The sequence below is a fragment of the Triticum urartu genome, chromosome 2A, assembly GCF_056163025.1.
Source record: "Triticum urartu cultivar PI428250 chromosome 2A, HENAU_Tu73, whole genome shotgun sequence".
NCBI classification, from domain to species: Eukaryota; Viridiplantae; Streptophyta; class Magnoliopsida; order Poales; family Poaceae; genus Triticum; species Triticum urartu.
In genome coordinates, this window is record NC_141874.1 from 19815361 (window position 1) to 19838790 (window position 23430).

The 23430-nt window shown below is 43.5% G+C and overlaps 1 protein-coding gene across 1 annotated transcript; it reads right to left on the minus strand.

Moving 5' to 3' along the window:
- Nucleotides 1–1200: 1200 nt before the first annotated feature.
- Nucleotides 1201–18434, minus strand: LOC125535160 (putative disease resistance RPP13-like protein 1). Its single transcript, XM_048698206.2, has 2 exons — nucleotides 18084–18434; nucleotides 1201–4700 (listed from the first exon to the last, which is right to left on the minus strand). Exon 2 carries the CDS (start codon nucleotides 4690–4692, stop codon nucleotides 1351–1353), a length of 3342 nt encoding a protein of 1113 aa, XP_048554163.2. The 5' UTR covers nucleotides 4693–4700; nucleotides 18084–18434; the 3' UTR covers nucleotides 1201–1350.
- Between the last annotated feature and the right edge of the window lie 4996 nt (nucleotides 18435–23430).

The window sequence follows — 23430 nt, forward strand, 5'->3', positions numbered from 1 at the left end:
CCGTGCCTCTCGTGGAAGAAAAACCGTGACTTTTGCGAAAGGGAAAAAAAAGAAAACGCGTTTTTTCGCGCAAAATTTTTTTTTTCAAAATTTTTTTGATCAAAAAGCTAAGAAAGACCGGGGAAAAACCAAAACATAAAAAAAAACGGGAAAAAACGTTTAAAAAGCCGAAAACGCGTGTGGAAAAATAAAAAAACAAAATCCGAAGGAAGCATCCAGAGCGCGACACGTGACGAATGGCTGAGAGCGCGCCAAGTGACGCTGATCGTTGTGAGGCTCCCGAAGGAGCGCTCGTTCACTAGTTGCTCCCGCTTGTCGCCTATGGGTGTCGAGGGAGCTCCTAGCCGGTGCTTTATGCACCAGCCAGGAGTTATGGCGCCCACTAGGCTGCCGCAATGGGCCGGCTCATTAACCACTCGTCATGCAGGCCCTCGGCGCATTACGTTCGGTGGTTAACGGTTAAAAAATTCGTGTATTCAATAATGTTCCCAGAATTGTAGAAAATGTTCATCCATCTTTAAAAATCACAAATTCGAAAAAAACTTCATTGCTTTTGGAAAAATGTCATTGATTTTGAAGAAAAAACTTCATAAATATGAACAATCTTCATCTATTTTTGTAGAAAAAGTTCATGAATTTGAAAAAGGTTCACGCATTTAAGAAAACAAAAAACAAAATAAAAAGGAAAAAGAACAAGAAAAGAAAGAAAAGAAAGAAAAAGGAACAAGGAAAAACAGAAAGAAAAAAGAAAAAGAAAAAAGAAACGAGACCTCTCGATTCACAGCGAACTGATGAAAGAATAAAATAAAAAAGGAAGTTAGTAAGAGCAAGCGTGAAGATATAATAGTGGTTGATGTGGTTCTCTGTGAATTGAGCGGTCTTGAGTTCGAAACCGTCGCCCACATCTTTTTTGATGGTTAGCTGGAAAGAAAGAAACAGGTTAATGGGCCGGCCTAGCTTGGACGGGGTCTGTGCACCGGATGGCGAAGGATTGTCGGGCGTCGAACAGGGATAAATCTTTGAGGCAATGAGCCAAGATACTGCATGTAATCAAACAGTTATGTTTTGTTCATTTTTGTATGACTGTTGCCACTTTGCTATAAGATGACCCGGGATTTACCCTCATTTCAGCCAAAAAAGGACTGCTCTGCTGCAAATGAACCAAATTTTCTGCAAGGTCCGAGATTTCATCAGGGCATGTACAATGAGCAACATAAGGTGAACAATTCAATCACACTGGATTGCGAAGAGCATTTGAGTTGCCATCTCTCCCTACAGTTAAACGTCCGATGAACTTATGGAAACACATAAAAAAGTTACAACCGGAAATACTGTCATTGAACCAACACACTATGTACAATTGCCAATTGCAAGCTTCTCAACGTAATGCCCTTTCATGTTTCTTGATTGCTTGGACAACTCCGGGTGGCACCCAGTAATATGGAGTGTTTCCAATGAGGACGGCAGACCACACATCGGTAAAGATTGGAGCTCTGAGCAGTGTGATATTCTCAGCACTTTGAGCGATGAAAGGCTCCTAAAGTTCAACGGAAATGATGTTGCAGTCACTTTAGGACATCTCTCGATGACCAAATATTTTAGTGAATCAAAAAACTGCAATGAGGATAGAGACTGCAAGAACTGGCAGTTGCGTACAGACAAATCCGTGAGCATTGTGCTAACCCCAACTATTTCCAATGCTGGAAGAGATGTTAAGTTAGGCAGGTCAATTATCTCCAACGAGGAAAGACAAGGCAGAGCCTGGAGAAACCTGCTAAAGTTATAGTCAGTGAAATTGCATCGACGAAGCTGAAGCCTCTGTAGAGAAACAAGGGACCCTATTTCTTCGGTAGCAACGACTTGTTCAGCACCAGTTATGTTTAAGGCTACAACAACCTTTAGATGTTGCTTATGGAGTAACCCGTTGAAGTGGCCAGAAGTTGTGCAAACATCCAGTTGGAGCTTCTCTGAAAAAGGCACAAGCCTCATGTATGGCATGAAGCATGTACGCTCAATGGTAACTTCACGAGTAGTTGCGGAGAAGGGAGGAATTCCGACCAGTTCTGGACAATCCACTATAATCAATCTTTCAAGGCATGGAAATGAGATCTTGTCCTCTGTGCCAGCCCACTCACGCAACTTTGGGAAGTCATCAAATTCAAGGACACTTAGAGATGGAAATGCCACATCACCGTTGCCATAAAACTCATGTCCAATTCGGTCAACTGCACATAGCTCCTTCATGTGTAAATATCTGAGTGATCCCAAATTTCCCAATGGAGGAAGGATTCCCAAACTCCTGCAATTGATAAGGTGCAAAGAGTGCACTTGCTGCAATGACAATAGCCAACTGGGAGCTTTGGTGCCACAATACCTTCGTATATGAAGTACCTTTATGTCTTGGTGCGGCTTTAAGCCTTCAAGTACCTCCACGTCAGCATGAGGAGGGTTATTCCTACTAGCAAAGCTCCATTCTAAATTTAGAGAATTAAGATGTGTTTTCTTATTCAACTCAGCTTTGCATGCTTCTTCATAGCTTGAAACATTTTCTAGATTTTTTATTTTTAGTAGCCCACGAAGACCATTGATGTTCCTCAACTCTTCTAGTTTATGCCCTTCCCTCTTCTCAATGTGGAGCTCAAGTGATCCCTGAAGATTTGCTAGCCGACCAATGCCCACCAATCCTGCAGTATACTTTGTCTCAACAATAAGGTGCCGCAGATTGACTAGCATAATAATGCTAGCAGGAAGCTTCTCGAGGGAACATTCCCCGGTGAAGCGCAATGTTTGCAGGTGCCAAAGCCTGCCAATTGACTCAGGAAGCCTCTGGATGGAGCCATGGATGGAGAGGTAACGGAGGTGCAATAAGTCATTAATGCAATTGGGCAACTCTTTAGAGTTATAGCAACTAAGATCAAGAACATGCAAATGTTTTGACTTCGCCAGGATACCTTTTAAATTCACCGCAAAATCTTCTTGGAAGCAACTGGAGGAGGATGAAAGTGATGGTTGGATTAACAAGGTGCGCAACTTTTCTAGCCCGGAAAAGTTTGTGAGGCCAGGTAAACTGTTCATGGTGACAGACAAATGGCGCACTGTTGATGGGATGTCAAAATTCATGCCATCATCAATACGGAAGCAGTCCTCCTCTGCAGCAGACTTTGCAAGTTCATGGAGTAGGCCATGCACCAAGTAATAAGTCTTGTGTCCAATGTTGATTTCCTGAAAAAATGAGCGTGAAAGGAGCTGATCAAAATATTCTCTAGCTATGTCTTCCATCCTTTTCTCAGCCCTGCCCTGTGGATGTACAAAACCCTCCGCAATCCAAAGGCGGGACAAATGTGCTGGATCAAACTTATAGTCCTCTGGAAACAAACTGCAATATGTGAAGCATCGCTTGAGGTGTCCAGGCAAGTTCTTATAGCTCAAGAGTAGGGCAGAGAAAACAGTGCCATCCTGTAACCCTGTTTCAAGGATATTTCTCCAGTGCGCTTTGCTCCTTGTTTCTCCCACCAGCTTGGCAGCCAAAGGTGATCCATTGGTTTTTGTAGCAATTTCCTTTCCAATCAACTGCAGATCTGGATGGACATTCTCGTCATCAATGGGAAAAGCATGTTCCTTGAGCAGGGACCAGCAGTCATCGGTATCCAACGGATTTACAGTGTACACCTGCGAGGAACCCAATATGTGAGGTACCATGCGAGAAGTCACCAAAATTCTGCTTCTGCTATCTGCTGAAAGAAGAGGAGTGAGGATGCCCAGTAAGATTTCATCCTTACTGTTGCATACATCATCTAGAACAATCAGGCATATCTTGGATGCCACAAATTGACGAAGCTCGGACTGAAGCACTTGAAAATCCACCATCTTATTCTCATCAGATCCAACCCAAGATGGTTGGGCCGATCTTAAAATCTCTGTTGCGAGCTCCATTTGGTTGGAGACACTGGAAACTGACACCCAACATCTGACATCAAAATGCTTCCTGACGCTTTCATCATTGAATACCATCTGAGCGAGTGTTGTCTTCCCAATTCCTCCATCACCAACAAGAGAGACCATTATCTCCGGTGTGGCCTCGCCGCATGACCGGATGAGCATCCGCACGACCTCATCCCTCTCCCTGTCGCGCCCATACACCACCGTCTGACGAGTGTCGCTGACGGAACCAAGCGACGATGGCGGTGGACTGCAAAACTGGCCTTGGCCCTTGTCTAGGAGAGGGACAAGCCTGCGAGCTTTCTCATTCACAGCTTTGATCTCCCTGATGATCCTGTTTGGATTGGAGCGGTTCCATCGACACCTCAGAGCAAGAAGCAGCTTGAATAGATGATTGAGAATCTTGTTACGTGGAACAAGGTTAGATTGAAGCCTGTGGTACTCAATCTTGTCTTGAATCACTTCGCTGGAGTAGGTGGCGTCTCTTGCCTGCTGTGCCGGTGCCCCATGTCGTGGATCGGCGACGGCAGAGATGAACCAGATCTGGAGCATATTGGTCTTGAGCAACTCCAGCTCGGTGGCGACGACCTTGATCCACCTTGGCACCCATTTCCAATGGCCCTGGTCAAGCGATTGGATCTCCTCGGCAAGTCCCTCCATGGCCCGGGCAACCGAGTCGACCAGCTTCGGGGCCTCCGCCAGACTAGAAGGATCCAAACCGGATGTCGCATCGCCCTTTGTGAACTTCATCATGGGATCACCTGGGTTCGAATCAAGGAAAATGAAAATCTTGATTATTAAATAAGAGAAGGGGTTTGCTAAAACTCAGTCGACTGAGTTTTAACAAAGTCTCAGTCGATTGTCTCACCATTAGATCGACAATGCTTTATGATTCCTACAACATTTGTTTATCTTATGTTTAATCAGCCGGCCGACCTGTGCTTTCTTTTTCTTTGCGTGGGATAGGGACGCGTGCATCATGGGTTGGGTGCCCGCTGCCAGGTGAGCTTTTTCTTTGTATTTGTGGGGCTTTTTTGTTTGATTTGTTTTCACTTATCTATATCCTTGCTTTTTTATTTTTCTAGTTAGTGTTTTTTAACTTTTTTTGTCTGTGTTGCTTGTGACATTGTTTTTTTTTGCATTCTTAATTACAGTATTTTTTGTTTTTATTTCCTTTTTAAAAACTTTTTTCCTACCAACGACAAGATTCTTTCTATCCTTTTATTTTTTTACTATATAATATTTTTTTAAAATTTGAAAATAGTGCCCTCCATTTGCACAATTGCCTCTGTACTGCAATTGCATGTCTGTAACTACTATTAACACTCAATAGTGTTTTGTCAAGGAGGGGATAGTTGGATGTCTACCACAACACATGCTATTACATTAGTCGCCTCCACCTGCAACTACATGTATTCAATGCGATTGTAGCTTCGTGGTGTTTCGTTGGGAGGATGCAGTTGCATGTCTATAAGGGCATGCAACTGCAAGCGTCACCCATGACTACACCTCTGTGGTGTTTTTATCGGGGGAGGGAGAGTTGCATGTCTACCATTAGGCATGCAATTGCAAGGGTCGCCCCTGACAACAACTGTATGTCTTCAGCATGATGACAACTAGGTGATGTTTTTGCCCGGACAAAGAGGAGTTGCATGTCCGCTACTGGGCACACAATTGCAAGTGTCGCCTCGATTGTAACTGCATGTCTTCAACGCGACCGCAACTCTGTGATATTTTTGTCAAGAGGAGGGGAGAAGTTGCATGTCCTCCACTAGTCACCCAACTGCAATTGTTGCCCTCGACTGCAACTGCATGTCTAGACAAACAACTCCAAGTGCCGCCCCTAACTGCAACTGTATGTCTTCAACGAGACTGCAATTTTGGAAAGCTTTTATGTTTTGTCGCGGGAAGAGCGAATATGCATATCTGCCACTAGATGCGCAATTGCAAGTGTGAACCCCGACTGCAACTGCATGTCTTTAACATGACTTCATGGAGGTTTTGTGTTTTGTCAGGGAACGGGTGAATATCCATATATGGCACTAGGTGCACAACCACAACTGCCAACGCCGACTGCAAATGCATGTCTTCAACGCGATTGCAACTTGAAACAGATTATGCATTTTGTCGAGGAAAGGGCGAATATACATATCTGCCACTAGGTGCGCAACTACAAGTGTCAACCCCGACTGCAACTACATGTCTTCAACAACTTGGGAAGGATTTTGTGTTTTGTCAGGGGAAGGGGGAATTTGCATATCTACCACCAGATACGCAACTACAAGTGTTACCCCCGACTCCAACTGCATGTCTTCAACACAATTATAACCTGGGGTCGGAAATATTTTATTTTATATTTTTGCCACCATGCCATACGAAGGCGGAATTTGAAGAATAGATTTTTTTTTACAAATTAGGAATATCATTTTATCATCATGAGGACACAATATCAATGAGGTGAAAATAAAAGGAAGCAATACAAAACAGAAAAAAGAAAGTAAAATGAAAAAAATGCGTGACCAAATGAGAGACGAACAACTAGCAGAAAAAAATGGCAAGTGCAGGTTGTCCAAACATTATTAGTTTTTTGAGGGGTGTCCGAACATTATTAGTAGAGAAAAACAAGCCAGCCTTGTTTTTGTAGTGGCCGCTTGTAGTATTGCTCTAGTTGACGACGGGCTTATCTAAGTGGCCAAACCCAGCGCAGAACAAACGTAAAATGAGACAACGAGAAAAATCGTATGCGATCTAAATGACTGACTTCAGCGACTAAGACTTCTCTAGGTCTCAGTCGACTTTGCAAATGGGAACATAAATGTTGTATGTTAGCATATGACTTACCTGCTCGTATTCTTTTTTTGCGAGGGGCCTTACCTGCTCGTATTAATATGATTATGTAAAACAAAGTATTTTGATAAACATTTAGCATTCGGTGAGAATTTATTGGTATTTGTAAAAAACCAAAAGTAAGAGTGAAAAATCGTAACTGATAGAATAAAGGATAAACACGACATAAGGGTAAACGAAGAATGAGCGGATGACGGAAACTTAGGTCTTTTTTTTAAAGTAGAAGAGATATTACTTTGCGCTCAATGCGACATATCCGTAGAACTATTTTTTAAGACGATACCGAGGTCGCTTAATCGCAATTGCAAAAGCTGTTGAGGGTCATATGATCATTCGTTTAAACTAAAGAGTGTATCGATAGAAATTACTGCATATTCATTGATGAAGTGTCTCGGGGCTCTTCGAGTGCTTGCCTATGGGTGCTCGGTCGAAGCCATTGACTATGCTCGAATTGGGAAGATATAATCCTAAAGGCGGTTAGTGTTCAAAATATGCCCTAAAGGCAATACTAATTTTTTATTATTATTCTATTTTCATGTTCATAATTAAGTTATATTCCTATGCTAGAATTGCATTGGTTTTGAACGTGAGATTTGGAGTAAAACTTAATTGCATGTGTAGACAAAAAAACAGAAAAACATATCCTAGTCAGGCTTCTCGACCAGCTCATGTATTGTTGATGATTCTGTTTTTCCTTACCATGAGCATAGCTAATGCCTAATGCGACAAAGATGCCGTCAATAATGAGAACACATTGTTAGGGTAACAATAACCCAACTTATGAAATAATGTGAAATCGGGTCCACAATATGTTGTCGGTATTTTCTCATAAAGTGTTAACATTTACTCGTGTCCTTAGACCATGAGAATATCGTAAACCTAGATACCTGATGGTTACTTTGGGGTTGCGAACTGTTACACTATGATCTGGTAATTATAAAGGTCATTTTTTGGTGCACCCGAAAGTATGGCATGGTGCTAGATACGACAAGACCAAGATTTGTCGCTCCGCCAGTGGAGAGATACACTCTGGGCCCACTCACTATTATGGTGTCCTGCATCGCCTGTTCAGATATTGTGACTAAGGAGTTAGTCATGGGAATTGTGGATTATTAAAAAACAATGATAACTAGGTATAGTAATGAAGGAGTTGATCATGAGGATACCGCCAAGTCTTGCCTTGGGTTGTGTAACATAATGAGAGGCCAAAGGAATTGTATGAAACAATACAATGTCCGCTCGATAAAGATCTTTGATTTTATGTGAAAATTATTATAGGTGTCCAGATCCCACTAATAATTATTGACTGGAAGTTGTTATGGACATGTCCACATATTCACAAACCTAAGGTTCACACGCTTAACGACTAGCGGCATTTATCATTGCTATGGGATGATGGAGAATCGTGGATAAAGGTTCCCACGGTGTTTCAAATTTATCTCGAAAGTGTTCTGGGAGGTTGTAGAGTGTCCCTTTGATATCAAAAATTATTCTGGAAGGTTTCGGAATGCTCTAGAAGGTGATGGAAGCTTCTAGAAAGGTCTATAAGGTTTTGTAAGTTTCTAGAATATTCTAGAAGGTTTCACATGGGCATCCCCGACTTGCTTGGGGTCAAGGCAGCCCATGGGCCAAAGTCGGCCAACCCCCTACTTACTTGCAAGGCAAGCAATGGAGCAGGAGTTCGAGGAGGACTCCAACTCCTGTGGTCGATTGACCCGCTTGGCAACTCATACTTCTCCAACATATCTATAATTTTTTATATTTCCATGCCATGTTTGTATCATTTTGGCATCAATTTTCTTGGACTGATATATTAATTAAGTGTCTAGTGTGAGTTCTTCCTTTCTGCATGTTTTGGGATTTTCAGGAAAATTCATTTTATCTGGCTAAAAAAATCTGTTTTTTAAAGAAGTTTTGCACTAGGAATCTTCTGGTGGCCACGTACATAGGCCAGGGGATGGCCCATGGCCCCCCAAGTTCCCCCTCCACGCGGACAAGCGCCACGTGCCCCCTCGTGCTCCGCTCCACTGCCTCTCGATGCCTACACCTTTCATATATACCTGAAAATGTCTGAGAATTTTCAACCCTATTTTTTCCACCACCACACCTCTTTGTTCTGTGATGATCCAATCCGAAGGCCTTCTCTAGAGCTCCATCAGAGGGGAATTCTTCACAGTGGCCATCTCGATCCACTTTAAGGTCACCATGATCAGTCGTGAGTAGTTTCCTTTTGACTATTCCTTTGTTTTCCCTCCCATGTTTCTCAATACAAAGATCACATGAGTTTTCCTACATGATTGTGATCCATCGGTTGTCGTCTATTGGTGTGTTTGTTGCAGTGTGATGAATTGCCACTTTATGATCAAATTTATCCATGGTTCTCTTTGCACTAGTAGAAAATAGGGCTTTGGTCACATCTCAATATACACATTAGTCCCGGTTGCATTATGAACCGGGACTAATGTAAGCATTAGTCCCGGTTCGAGCTGCTAAAGGCATTCGTCCCGGTTCAAATGAGACCTTTAGTTCCGGTTTGAGCCATGAACCGGACTAAAGGGTGCGATGCCCTTTAGTCCCGGTTCGTATCTCAAACCGGGACTAAATATTAGACCTTTAGTCCTGGTTTGATACACGAACTGGGACTAAAGGGTGCGATGCCCTTTAGTCCCGGTTCGTGTCTCAAACCGAGACTAAATATTAGACCTTTAGTCCTGGTTTGATACACGAACTGGGACTAAAGGGTGCGATGCCCTTTAGTCCCGGTTCGTGTCTCAAACCGGGACTAAAGGGGTTCGTGTCTCAAACTCTACCCCCCTGTGTATCGCCATTTCAGTTTTGAAAAAAACAAAAGAAAATGATAAAAACTTCAAAAAATAAAATCCTTCCAGATGAAGTTATATTACTACATCTACTAGTTAGGAAAATTTAAAAACTTAAATTTGGACATGTTTTGCAAAAAGTGTAGGGAAAAAGTAAAACGGCTATAACTTTTGCATACGATGTCGGGAAAAATGTATAATATATCAAAATGTTCAGCGCGAAAATCCGCATCCGATTTTGACCGCCGTAGGCCTGTTTGCAAATTTTTAGAATCCTCAAATTTTCAAAGAAAAAAAAGATATGCTCAAATTCCATTTTTCTGAATTTTGGTTAAATCTGGTCAAACTGTGCTCAAACTACTTATTCAAGAAGTATTAATGTTACTAAATGATTATTCAAGAATATTAGTGCTACTAAATAATTATTTCAGTTTTTTTGAATTTTGGTCAAATCTGGTCAAACTGTGGTCAAACAATGGTCAAACTACTTATTCAAGATTTATTAGTGTTACTAAACAATTATTCAAGAATATTAGTTTTACTAAATAATTATTTCAGTTTTTTTGAATTTTGATCAAATCTGGTCAAACTGTGGTCAAACAATGGTCAAACTACTTATTCAAGAAATATTAGTGCTACTAAATAATTACTGTTTTTTAGAATAATAGTTTCAAACTCAAACAGTGAAACGTGTGACTTCATGCTCAAGCTAAACTCCTAAGGGTTAATAGGATTGACATCTTACTATTGTCAGGAAAACAACAAGTGCAGACTTGGAAACGAGGGGGAATAGAACCCGGAAGTTAAGCCTGCTCAGGCTGGAGCAGTGAGAGGATGGGTGACCGGCCAGTAAGTTAGATGATTTGGAATGATGAGGGGTGATTAGAGATTAGAGGTTAAATTAAGCAGTGATGAGGGGTGATTAGATATTAAATTGTAAAATAATTCATAAATTTGAAAATCGGTATTTTAAAAAAAAATCATTTTTTTTGTAAAATTCCCTTTAGTCCCGGTTGGTACAACGACCACATGGAGGGCCCTTAGTCCCGGTTCGTATAAGAACCGGGACTTATACGAACCGGGACTAAAGGGGGGCCTTTAGTACCGACCCTTTAGTCCCGGTTCCAGAACCAGGACTAAAGGCCCTCTGGAACCGGGACTAATGGGCCTTTTTCTACTAGTGTTAAGATCTATTTAGCTTATTTATATATGCTCTCTGGTCTATTTTTCTTTCTTTGGCCAAGTTTGAGGTTTGATCTCCAAGAGGGGGTTGTGTATGATAGTTCGTTTCAACCTTGCAACCAAGCTACCATAATGAAAGAATGTGTAAAAGGCTTGTATTGTGTTCTTGCCACTAGGGATAAAAATATGGTTGCATAGTTTTCCTCTGCATGCAGGCTGAAGTCAATATACCATCTAGTTCATGTCATCCCACTTATTGCAATACTCTGATTTTACTTAATATTTTAATATGCATGCTTGATAGCGGTCTTGGGTGGAGTATTAGCTATAGATGCAGTCGGGTAACAATTTGCTGATATTGGTATGCGATGCTCATATATATGTTGATTATGCGATCGATAGTCATAGTTATAAATATTACAATTTGACCAATATGCAACTGTAATTCAATTTTTTTACCATGGCAACTATAATTTTTTCATCACACACGATGCTTCATTTTGGAGAAAAAACACAAGTGAACCTACGGATCCCGATCCATCTTATTCCTATAAACTTCCAATCTCAATCAATGCTCTTTTTAATTTACTATTTTTACTTTACTTGCCATCAAGGTCCAAGCCTTTTTTTATTGTCGTTTCTGCTTCAAATCCTTTTAACTAGCAAAGCTATTGAGATTGACAACCTCAATAATTTTGTTGGGGCCCAAGGTAGTTTTGTATCTCTGTGTGAAGGTGTTGATCATTGGATTTGTTTCTAAGCTTATGTTGGTACGATAAACCTTGATGTCACTTAAGGAAAATTGTTGCTTGCTACAAATTCTTGCACTTGGGGGCCCAACACCTTTCTAGTTTAGAGAAAGCTGCAATCCACCTATATATAGGTGGGGGCTCACTAGGAGGAGGCAAAAATGCCTTTAGCTAACCGCATCCTCCTATGCTAGGCACTACCCCTCTCTCTTCTATATCAAACCACCACCGAAAAGGCTACTCCTTCTCGTAGGTTCCCCGTGGTTTTTTTCTGCTGGTCCTTGGAGTACTGTGGTGCCCCTAATTCAGTATGAATGGATACCTTGGAGGTGTCATCTACTTCGATGCTATATTGGGTGGATTGTTCTAGCAGATACTCTCGTGGCTGGAAGGTATAATCTAGCTACAAGAGTCAGCAGACTTCACCAACATCTTCTCTACTTCTGCTGCACTGAGTTGATCATTAGTATAATCTTATTACCTATACATCCATAGTCATCTTGGGTTTGATCGTGTGCGGATAAAATTTGTTTCACATAGTACATTCCCCTACGTTTGCATCATGAGTGGTACTATGCATAGTTGTAGGTACGATCATATGTGATATGTGGGAATTGCACATGTGATATGCGGAGTAGTAGATGAGATCTATTACCATATTTTCTTGTTGGTTCTCTAGCATAGCATTAATTTGATATGGTGGTAATGTGGTATTTGCTACGAAGGACTGTGTATCTTTCGGTCCTCAAAAGTTGCGCCTGCGTATGCCAACCGTCAGACCAAAGATGTTCTTCATATGACTTTAGTTCTACTTTAGTTGAGATTTTTTTGCAGTAACCGGGCTAGGATATGAGACCTACACAGGGTCACGCATATATATGATGAATAGTATGGGGTTCAATATATTTTATTAAGTCTTGTGTTTCATATACCTCGAAATTTAAATAACAACAAGGGTACTCATGCTTATGGCAACTTAGGTAGCAAACAGTTTCCAATGGGGCCCTACAAGCCACATATTGTAGCAAAAACGTTAGAGACATCTAACTTGTTCTTGCATAGTATGCATGTGATGTGGTATATCCTATGAAGATGCAATGTGTTTGTATGAGAAGCAAAGTGGTTGCAATATTTTTTCCATGGTCTGTGTGTCATGAGTACGACAATCGGTATGCGAAAAATACGATTGTCGGTTTTCATTTTACTCAACATGCGTGTCAGAAAGCCATTTACTGCATTAGTAGTAATTGTGGATGACATGGTGGTGGAAATAATGCATCCATGGACCTCGATGCAAAGCCGTATGCGAAGGAGTTCTACACCAAAAGATGTTGAAGAGAAGCTACGATAGAAAAGTTCTACCACAATAGTAGAAAGTGATGCCATGACAGAGTTTTCCTGTTGAGAAACTGTTGCCATGAAAGCCAAAAACGCTTCCATGCCAGAGAAAGGGAAACTGCTGCCACGAGATGATTCTAAGGAAAACTATCGCTGGCAATGTGAACTTCTTAGATGGAAGGGGCATACTGTATCACTATATTTTGATTTTTATGTGATGATAATCCCTTTTGCACCTTGTTTAATGCGTGGTAGATCTAGTTAAATAGGATGATAAGTCACACAAATATCAAGTGGTTAGTGTTCATCCAAGCGTAGTGCCATCTGGAGTACTTACCATTCTGAGGTGTGCCATGTCACACGGGTACGATAGACTTTACATGTATCAGACGGGCACGAACCCTTCGTGTTGCAGGACACTTGGTTGTCCTGATGAGCTTTACAAAATCATCGTGGGCTTGGAGCACACCCATCGAAAGATGAACAAGAGTAGTCATATGGGGATATTGCTGGCATGTTGACATCAGTGATGTCACATCAATGGTGGAGTAAGTGAGTCGTGGATCTTTAATCAGTAGTAATCAATGGGTCACATCACCCCTATTTTTTTGGACCTTCATTATGAGGGATACTGATTTAGTGGGAGCATACTCTTTTTAAAATTTAATTTGAGTTGCATAATTATGAACAATATCTAAAGTGTATTTGCATTTTCCCTTGTAGATCAATTGCACCCAATTCCCCCTTCCCACTAACTTCAATACTTGAGAAAGAAAAAAGAGAGTAAATCTGGTAGTATTGCAGACTGGTAACGTAATCAGAGGATTGTCCTCGAAGGTGCCATGAAGGACAATGTCCTAGAGAAACCACTCGGTGACCCCCTATCTTCTTGCCTCTCGAAGAGGTAAATGTGTTGTATTCCAAGAGAGATGATTCCATTGCAATCCAATGTGCCATGCTTGCCTCCATGGAACCCAATCACCAAAAACAATTTGATTTTTTTTTCTGATAAGGAAAACATTTTGAGAATCAGGATGCCTATGATACGACCACGGTGATCAAAAGTTTCTTTCAGAAACAAGGAAGGGTTGAAAGATATAAGATATCCAAAGCCATGTCTGATTGGAAGAAGGCAGCAGGTAGTTCAGTGAGCCAATAAGTACTCAAATTGTTTGGGTACGCACAAAGGCTAAATGCACTAGGTTTTCCTATTCCCCAATAGTTGGGTACTGATCTTCTTCTTTCTCCCCTCCCTTCCGAGCTATAGTAGTTTCATCATGAATTAGAACATGATGGGGAGGTTGTTGGAAAACGCTCTAGAGGCGATAATAAAGTTGTTATTATTCTATTTCCATGTTCATAATTAAGTTTATATTTCTATTTTAGAATTGCATTGGTTCTTGAATGTGAGATTCGAAGGAAACCTAATTGGATGTGTAGAAAGATAAAACCAAGCATATCCCTAGTCAGGCCTCTGGACTAGCTCATGTATTGTTGATGGTTTTGTTTCCTGACTATGGGCATAGTTAATTTAGAAAGAATCCTCACAATAGTGAGAAGACATTTTTAGGGTAGCAATGGTGTGGGATAGACCCAACTTATGAAATACTGCGAGATCACGTCGTCCATATGTTGTTGGTATTTTATCATGATGTTTAACGTTTAGTCGCGTCTTCAGACCTTGAAAATATTGTAGACCAGAAAACTATATGGTTTCGGGGTTTGCCATACATTACTCAGTAATTAGGTAACCATAAAGGTGACTTTCTGGTACACCGCAAAGTATGTCGTGCTGCTAGATGTCAAGACTAGGATTTCCCCTTCCACGATGGATAGGTACACTCTGGTATTGTGACTAAGGATATTATGATTTCTAGGATCATCTGGACTGGTATTGTGACTAAGGAGTTAGTCACAGGGATACTGGTATAAGGAAACGAGAAAAGAGTACAAACCGGTAACAAGGATAACCAGGGAAGGTATAGTGATAAAGGAGTTGACCACAAGGATGCCATCAAAGTCTCACCTCGGGTTGTGTAATGTATCATGAGGCAAAAGGAATTTTATGTCGGAATACAACATTCGCTCGATAAAGACCTTTGATGTTATGTTGGAAATATTATGGGTGTGCTGATCTAGCTAATAATTATTGACCGGAAGGAGTTCTAGACATGACCACATATTGTCAATCCTAAAGGGTCACACGGTTAACGACTAGTGACATTTAGGAATGTTATGAGACGATGGATAATGAGTGATAAGGGTCCTGAAAGTGTTTCATATGATCTTTGAAGTGTTCCGGGAGGTCCCGAAGCACCCTAGTGATATAAATAAGTGTCCTGGAAGGTGCCAGAATGTTGTAGAAGGTGTTGGAAGCTTGTTGAAGGGTCTAGAAGGTTATGGGAGCTTCCAGAATATTTTGGAAGGTTCCACATGGTCTTTTCGTCACCCCTACTTGCTTAGGGGGCAAGGCAACCCATGGGCCCCCAAGTTGTCTGGGCCCCTAGTTGCTTGGAGGGCAAGCCAACCGAGGAGGATCCCTAGAAGGACTCCAACTCCTCTGGTCGGCCGACCTCCCTTGGTCCTCCATCTATATATAGGTGGGAGTCCACCAGGATGAGGCACGACAAGAATTCATCCGACCCCTCCTCATGTGCTAGCCATCGCTCCTTTCCCATCTAAATCTGACCTAGATCGCACCACGACCAAAAGGTTGTTGCTTCTCCTTCTCATAGGCCCTCGTAGTTTTTTGTGCTGGACCACAAAGTGTTTGGTGCCGCTGATGCAGCGGGCGTGGATACCTTAGAGGCATCTTCTACCTTGACGCTAGGTCGAGCGGGGCCGTTCCAGCAGATACTATCATGGCTGGGAGGTATAAACTAGTTGCGGGAGTCGATAGGATTAACCAAAATCTTCTCTACTTCTGATGCGTCGAATTTATCGTTGGTATAATCTCATTACCTGTACCTCCATAATTATATTGGTTTTCATCATGTGCGATTTATGTTATTTTACGTAGCATGTTCCCCTACAGTTAGAAGATTCACACACGCTCGTGATGGAAATCTTCAGACCTGAGTACTTGAGGGCAGCCCTGTCAAGTATTGAAAGCCACATTTCCTCTGACAAATTAAGACACGTTGTGTGATCTTGCACAACATGATCATCGAGGATAAGAGAGGAATGCCAGAGAACTTTTGGCACCCTTCAATCGAGATCCGATTGGGCCTAAACATAATTAAAACAAGATCCACTGATTCCTTGCAACGCACCGGAGGATCAAGAAATGAGAAGTTCATATCCAGCTCCAAGATGATCTTGTTGGGCACTTGAGGGCACTTCATAGCGCTTGATTCTTGTGCCTTTACCATGCTTTTTTTACTTGGATTATTACTTCATTAGGACCCTTTCGTGTGTTTGAATTTTAATAATTATTTTCTAAACTTTGACTTTGTTATGTTGTTGAATTTTGTTAACCTAAATTATCAAGTTCACACTTAATATTTATGAAAATATTGAGTAGAAATGGGTATGTAAACCAAAAGATAGAAGCATTTGCAAAGTTTTTTTAGGGACTTAAGTTTTAGGAATTCGGTTAGATCTAGGTTTTCTTTAACTCCTCAAATTGATGAGTTTAGGATTCCGGCTAGGGATGCCGTTAGCTTGGGTGCTCGCATATTTCTTCAATTTATTCCAGGCTTTCCGGTGATATATTTTCAGTAATATGGTGGGTTAATTAGTAGACGACAAGGTGTTTGTAATGACTATGTCAATTAGACCTGCCAACTCAATCTCACGGAGGTGCTCGTACGTAGGGGCGGGTCCACCTCAATTCATGGGTATTCATTTTAATATTCACTATTTTGACCCAAAAATAGGTATATATATATATATATATATATATATATATAATGTAGACTATGTGTATATATAAGGGGAAAACGAAACTGATATAGTAAAACATGCTAACTAAGCATTTCAGCCCAAAAACAGAGGCTAGCATACGAAAATGCACATGAGCTCTTTGGTGCTACGCCCCCCTATATTCAAAAATAATTTAGTAATTCAAAAAAAGTCAAAAAATCCTGGAACGTTTTATGGAATGAAACACGACCAAGTATTGCACTTGTATAAAAAGATTAAATAGGGAATGCCTTTTATTGTATCCGGGGCCAAAGATTTCCCAAAAAATGCTAAATACAAGTACTATTCATACTATATTGTTGTCATAATTTTTTTTTGCCCTGAAGTCAACAGGAATCATTCCTTGGCCAAACTTTTGCTTTCCACTATATTTTCTTGATGTTAGCACTTTGATATGTCGAATAATTTGTATTTCTGTATGTTGAATTTTCTTAAGTTATGATCAATTTTGTGAGTCTATTATATTATGCTATATCTTTTATGTATTACCCAATTATTATATATTGGTGCTATAATCGGTTATACACGCCAAAAAAAAAAGCTTTAGGCGTTTACAAATTGGCTTTGAATTTTTGAATGCACATTCTTCAAACCTTAGACTCACCTCTACCCATAGGGTAGCACTTGCGTTCATAGGAATGAGCGCGCCCGTATGTTAAGAGCATCTGCATGTATACCATGCCAGAGTACTAAAGTTTTTAACACACTAAGAATGATGCCCCTTGCATTTAGGAGAGCCACCCTCGTAGTTAACACTAGTTAATTGTTCATGTGTCGCAATGGGGCATCTGTGATCCTTCGATTCAATGCTCGATGATATTTTTTATAATTAATGTTATTCTGTTCAATGCACGATGATAATTTATATAATTAACATGATCTTTTTGTTCAAAGAATGATACTCTCCACAATTAACGTGATCCAACCGTCCAACGCTCGGTGATAATTTTCATAATTAACATGATTCTCCCGTCCAACGCTGATAATATGCCGGAGTAAAGTTTTTTACACACTAAGAATGATGCCCTTGAGAACCAATATATGATTGGATGATTAGGTAGATAGTGAATCCCTAGCCCACCAGGATTCAAGTCCTCGTGCGATCATATGCCGGCTGAGTCTCTCGTAGGTGCTTATAGAGATATGTCGTGTGTATATGCGTTTATAAGAGTGAGTGTATGTGTGTGTGTGTGTGTGTATATATATAAAAGTGTTTGCGTCCGTACTGTGTTAAAAGAATGATGTCCGACCAGAGAGATGGATAGGGGTGCCGTAGTGGGCGTACCTCGTGCGAAGTCGTGCTCTCGGCGAGTCGCCGCCGTGCTCGTAGGAGGGATGTTGGGATCTCGCGGCCACTCGTTGGACGAGGAAGAGGGTGCGACGCCGGCCGGGCAATGCGTGCAAGTCGACCGCCGAGAATTGGGAACCCCGCAGAGCCTGGATGAGAGGCAGCAAACCAGAGCACCGATCGAGGTCAGGCCGTCCTGACTCCGCCTTGTGTCTGAGCGCTGAGCGCTGAGCGGAGGAACCAGCGGCCGTGCGCGTGGAGGAGGCGTTTGTATTCTGGATGCAACACAGTTGGCCTAGGCGTGTAACCATATATACTGCTCCAATCTGGACCCAGTTCACCGTGTCGCGTGTCTGCAGCACGCCGGGACATTGGCGGTCAGCCGGTTACCAACCGCGCTACACTTTCTAAACACCGACTGATAACGTGTTCAGAGGAGGATGAGTGGGTCCCGAGGCCTACACTTCTAAACACCGAAATTCAGATGATCTAGTAGTATAGTACACACAAGTCTTTCCCTGGGAAGTTTCCAGGAAACTAACGGTGGAACTTTTAGCGTGTGGACTGGGTATATGCTCACAGGAAGGTGTTTGAAACTTTCCTAGCCGACGTACGAAAAACCACGTTTGGTCGGAAACTTCCCTAGCCGACGTACACTTCTAAACACCGAAAGTCTACAGGAGCCGTGGAGACGGGGCAGAAAAGTCGAGCCGAAAGCGGAAGCCGCTCAAACTAAGCTATCGTCTCTCGCAATGCTCGCCTTGTCTCTGATTTTGCGCGTCAGTTCTTTTTGTCAACATAGCGCAGTGTTTAGTAAAATACTATTGGTTTGTAAGACTTGGTCTTTCGTCTTCTCTTGTGGGAGGTCTTTTGCCTGTCCTATGCTCAATCTTCTTTTTATACAAAAGTTTATACCTACTAATAATAAAGAAGAAGGTGATATACTTGGCCCGTTGTGTGTTTGTACTGAAAAATCCCTTCACTTTTTTAAGAACACAGCTTCAACCGGCGACCCAAACGAACGGACGCTTTGTCCGTTTTTCGTTTGTTTGGGTTGACCGCGTGGACATGCGCGTTCGCTTTTTCATTTGGGTTGGCTGGTGCGCCTAGCATACCCATTTTTGGTTACGTGGCTGAAACACATTTAATAAAGTATAATTATACACAAATGGCCTGTCAAACGCCGGTCAAAATCCACTTAACCAATAACTAAACATTAAAAATCCTAAGAGCCAGCACACTACCCTAGTAGACCGCTTTGCCCTTGCCTTTGCTATCGTCGTTGCCGGCGGTGAGGTCGATGAAGACCGGAGGCGGCCCAGCCTAACCGAACGCGGCTTGATAGGCTGCCAGGACAGCCTCCTCCAGCGTTTGCTGCAGCGGCAACATTGCGGCGAGGCGGGCGCGCTCCTCCTCCTTCTCCTCCTCAAGGCGCAACGCCTCCTCGTCGTGGCGCAGGTGCTGCTCAAGGCGCATCCGCCGCTCGCAGTCGGCCTCCTCCTCGGCGAGCTAATGCGCCTTCCGGCGCTCAAGGTGGACCGCCTCCTCTTCCAGCGTGGTGGCGAAGTAGCAGGGAGGCGCGCTCACCCACTCATGAAGTTGGCCGGTCTACAAATAGGATTCCTCGGGCCAAGTGGGGCCGGGGCGGCGATCGCTTCCACGTGGGCATGGGCTTGCGCTTCGACCCCGACTCTGGCTTGCCCTTGGGCACGACAACGGGCGGCAGCTGCGGCGCTGGCGGCCCGAACGGTGGCGCATGGACGAAGTCGCCCGCCACCAACAAGGCAAGGATGTGCTCCAGCCCATCCCGGTGCCACCATGCCTGGTAGACCGGTATGTACAGCTACTCTCGCTCCCGCGGTGGCGTGCGGTGTCTAGCCGGCGGCGGCGGAGGAGGGAGCCCGCGGGAGGAGCTCGCGTCGGCGCTGAACCTCCCCTCCCCTCCGCCCCCTTCCACTGAAGAAGCCCATGCTTGCTTGCTAGGGTTTCGGGCTGGCTGGCTAGGGTTTTGTGGTCGCTGGCGAGGGAGCAAAAGTGGCAAGATGTGGACCGGAAATGGATGTGGCCGGCCCCGCCGCACGCGTCCATTAAAAAGGACGGGCACACGACCCTTTCACACACTGCCAGGCGGGCCCTCGGCAGGTGGCCGCGTTAATTACGACTGCGTGAGGTGGTTGGCCGGCCGACATGTGAGGCCACGATGGACAGCGAGGGGACGCACAGCGTGTCCTCTTCGTGGCTTGTAATACGTCGGCGCGAACGCGAAGAAGATGCATTTTGGGTTTCGGTCGCCTCATTGGGCAGCGTTTTTTTCGCCACCACCCAAATGGATATGAGCAGACGAAATGGTTCGTCCGGTTAAAGTTGCTCTAACCCGCAATTCAGTAAAGGCCAGCACTCTGCGCCGACGCACCGGTCGAAACTTTCGGCCGGTCGGCTAGCAGCCGTCCGATATGAGCGAGATGAGCCGCTGGATCTGTTCCTTTCCTTCCTCCCCCACGGGTTAAAATCCCCCCGCGTCTCTCTCTCTCCCCCGCAGCGGGCACGCCCGCGCCCTCTCGGCAACCTACGCCACCATCCCCGCTCGCCGCGCTCGCCGTGGTGACCATCAAGCTCCCCGCGGGCATCGGTTCCGGCCAAAAAACGAGGCGCAACTGCAGCACATCCGGCACAGGGTTGTAGCCCCGCGTACTCGCCGCCACGCCACGCCGGTCGAGGTTGCAGCTCGCCGGTGACCGGTTGCAGCATCCGCCCCCTGCCCCCGTACTGGATCTCGCCGCCGGAATTCACAGAAACCCTCCACCGGCATCTCGCCATTCGTGAAAGAATGGATATAGCAAAAACCGTGGACGGTAGTAGCAAAAATCCACATGGTCGAAGCTTTCTTTAATGCGGGATGAAGCTTTTCAATTCAACAGTTGAAGCTCCTCAATTTAATGGATGCAGCTTTTTTGTGCTCGGTGCCCTGGCGATCAGTTTCTTCGTATTTTTTGGTTGAAGCTTTTTCATCGCCGGTTGTAGCCTTCTAGTCCACCGGTTGCAGCTTTTTTGTGCTCGGTGCTTGGTGCCATAGCTTCAACCGGCGATGAAAGAATGGATGTAGCAAAAAACTGTGAACGGTAGTAGCAAAAATCCAAATGGTTGAAGCTTTCTTTAATGCGGGATGAAGCTTTTCAATTCAACAGTTGAAGCTCCTCAATTGAATGGATGCAGCCTTTTTGTGCTCAGTGCCCCGGCGATCAGTTTCTTCGTAATTTTTTGTTGAAGCTTTTCCATCGCCGGTTGTAGCTTTGCAGTCCACCGGTTGCAGCTTTTGTTGCGGGGAGTGCGCCGGCGACTAGCATCTCCGTTTGTCTTTTGAAACTTTTTATGTTGCCGGTTGAAGCTAGTTGGGTCATCGGTTGTAGCATTTTGTGCTGCCGGTTGCAGCTTCTCTCGCGCGCGGCCATCAGGCGACGGCACGGCCGTGGCAATGAGCGCAGCCATGGAAACGGCCATGGCGATGAGCGCAGCTATGGAAACGACGCGGCAGCGTTGCCCCCGAGGAGCACACGAACAACACAGGAAGCAGGAGCTGATGGCCGGTCTGGATCCATGGAGTTTTCTGTCTGGGTAATCACGAGGAAGAAGGAGTGGATGGAGGCGTTGGGGAGAGGATAAGGTACACGTGTTGCCTTCCTGATGGCTAGCGCTAGCGAGGCGAAAGCGACCGGCCCGAGCGTTCCGCCGGCGCACCGCGCGTAAACACTTCCCTTCAGTAAAACTCGTTCGTCCCAGATTTTCTTGTCACGAGTGAGCCGCACATCGTTTTTGTTTTAATTTCGTCTGTCACTCGCATGGACAGATGTGGGGCTGCTTTGTATTTTTTTCTACGTTGATGGGGCAGCAGGAAAAAAAATACTTGTGAGGAAATCAAACTCCACACCTCCACTTTCGTTCCGATCACAACAGCCAAATAAGCCATCCTATGATTTGTGCTACAAAAAGGGTCGTTACCCAATTAATAGTCCCACCTCATTCTTTCTATCAAAATCCACTAATTTTTATATGCTGCCAAGTTGCCTTGAAATAAGCAAGTTGCCCAAAGACCAGATAAGGGAGGACATGCAAGGAAATCAGCGGAATTCAATTGGAAAATCAGCGGCTAGAGCAATGAGACAACCATCATGCAGCAATCAATCCGGCGGGTGGACAGCAACATCGTCACGTGTTGCGTGCTGGGCACACTCTTAGGATTTTGTTCTTTTTTTTTTGTATGCGTTTTTAGGTTTTAGATGAGTTTTATTTTTCGTTTTTGCCTGGTTTCTCATAGGCTTTTGAGAAAAAATTAACAATTTTTGCATGATTTTTTTTGCTTCCGTGAAAAAGGCAAATTTGTTTCTTGGGAAATCGATTTTTTTAGGAATTTTGCTTCCACCAGAAGCACAGATTTTCTTTCCCGACTGTTGTGCTTCTCAAAAAAGGAAAAGAAAACTCATTTTTTTGCTTCCAGGAGAAGCACAGATTTGCTTTCGTGAAAGTTGTGCCTCTTAAAAATGAAATAAAAACTTGTTTTTTGCTTCCACAAGAAACACACGCTTGCTTCCGTGAAAAGCACGGTTGTTCTTCACACAAAAGGAAAAATGACGATTTTTTCTTGTGTAGGCACAAATTTGCTTCTCTTGTTATCGCCTAAAAATGTGAGTGAACCTTTGCAAAACATACACGTTAATTAGTGATTTCGTGGCGGCTAAGGCACGTATTAGGATAGCTTTTTTTTGACGGGTAACTAGGGATTTTATTAAACAATAATCAACATCGGAATACAAATAATGTCTGATAATGTCCCTAGCCAAATATGGCGACCTACAGTGAGAGAAGTTGCCGCTTTCGCGAGTGCATGTGCTTTGAAATTATTCTCTCTGTGCTCAAACTTGAATTTAACATGGTGGAACTCCCTCCTCCTTTCTGATATTTCATGCAATACCGGTGCATAGTGATTTGCTGCTCTTGTGCCTATCTTGCTCACGACATCCAGACAATCGGACGCAATCAGTAAGCGAGTAAGGTCGAGGTCCATAGCCAGTGCTAAGGCCTCATTGCACGCATGCGCCTCAAGTGCAGCTGCATCATTCAATCCATCAAAGACCACTGCCGACGCCCCCAAGAAAAAGCCTTCCTTGTCCCTACAGATTACCGCTGTTGCACCTACATGACCTTGCCTCGATGTGCCTCCAAGATTGAGCTTAGCTTCATCTCCTTCAGGTGGTATCCATACTTTGGCCCATGGCCGGGGGTCAACGAGCCTTGCAGCACTCAGTTTCAATCGTTTCTCTGCAATCTCTAGGTCCTGAAGATACCTCGT

What these genes read in the sequence shown, in the direction of transcription:
- LOC125535160 (XM_048698206.2), bottom strand. Translation starts at nt 4,692, where the DNA reads ATGATGAAGTTCACAAAGGGCGATGCGACATCCGGTTTGGATCCTTCT.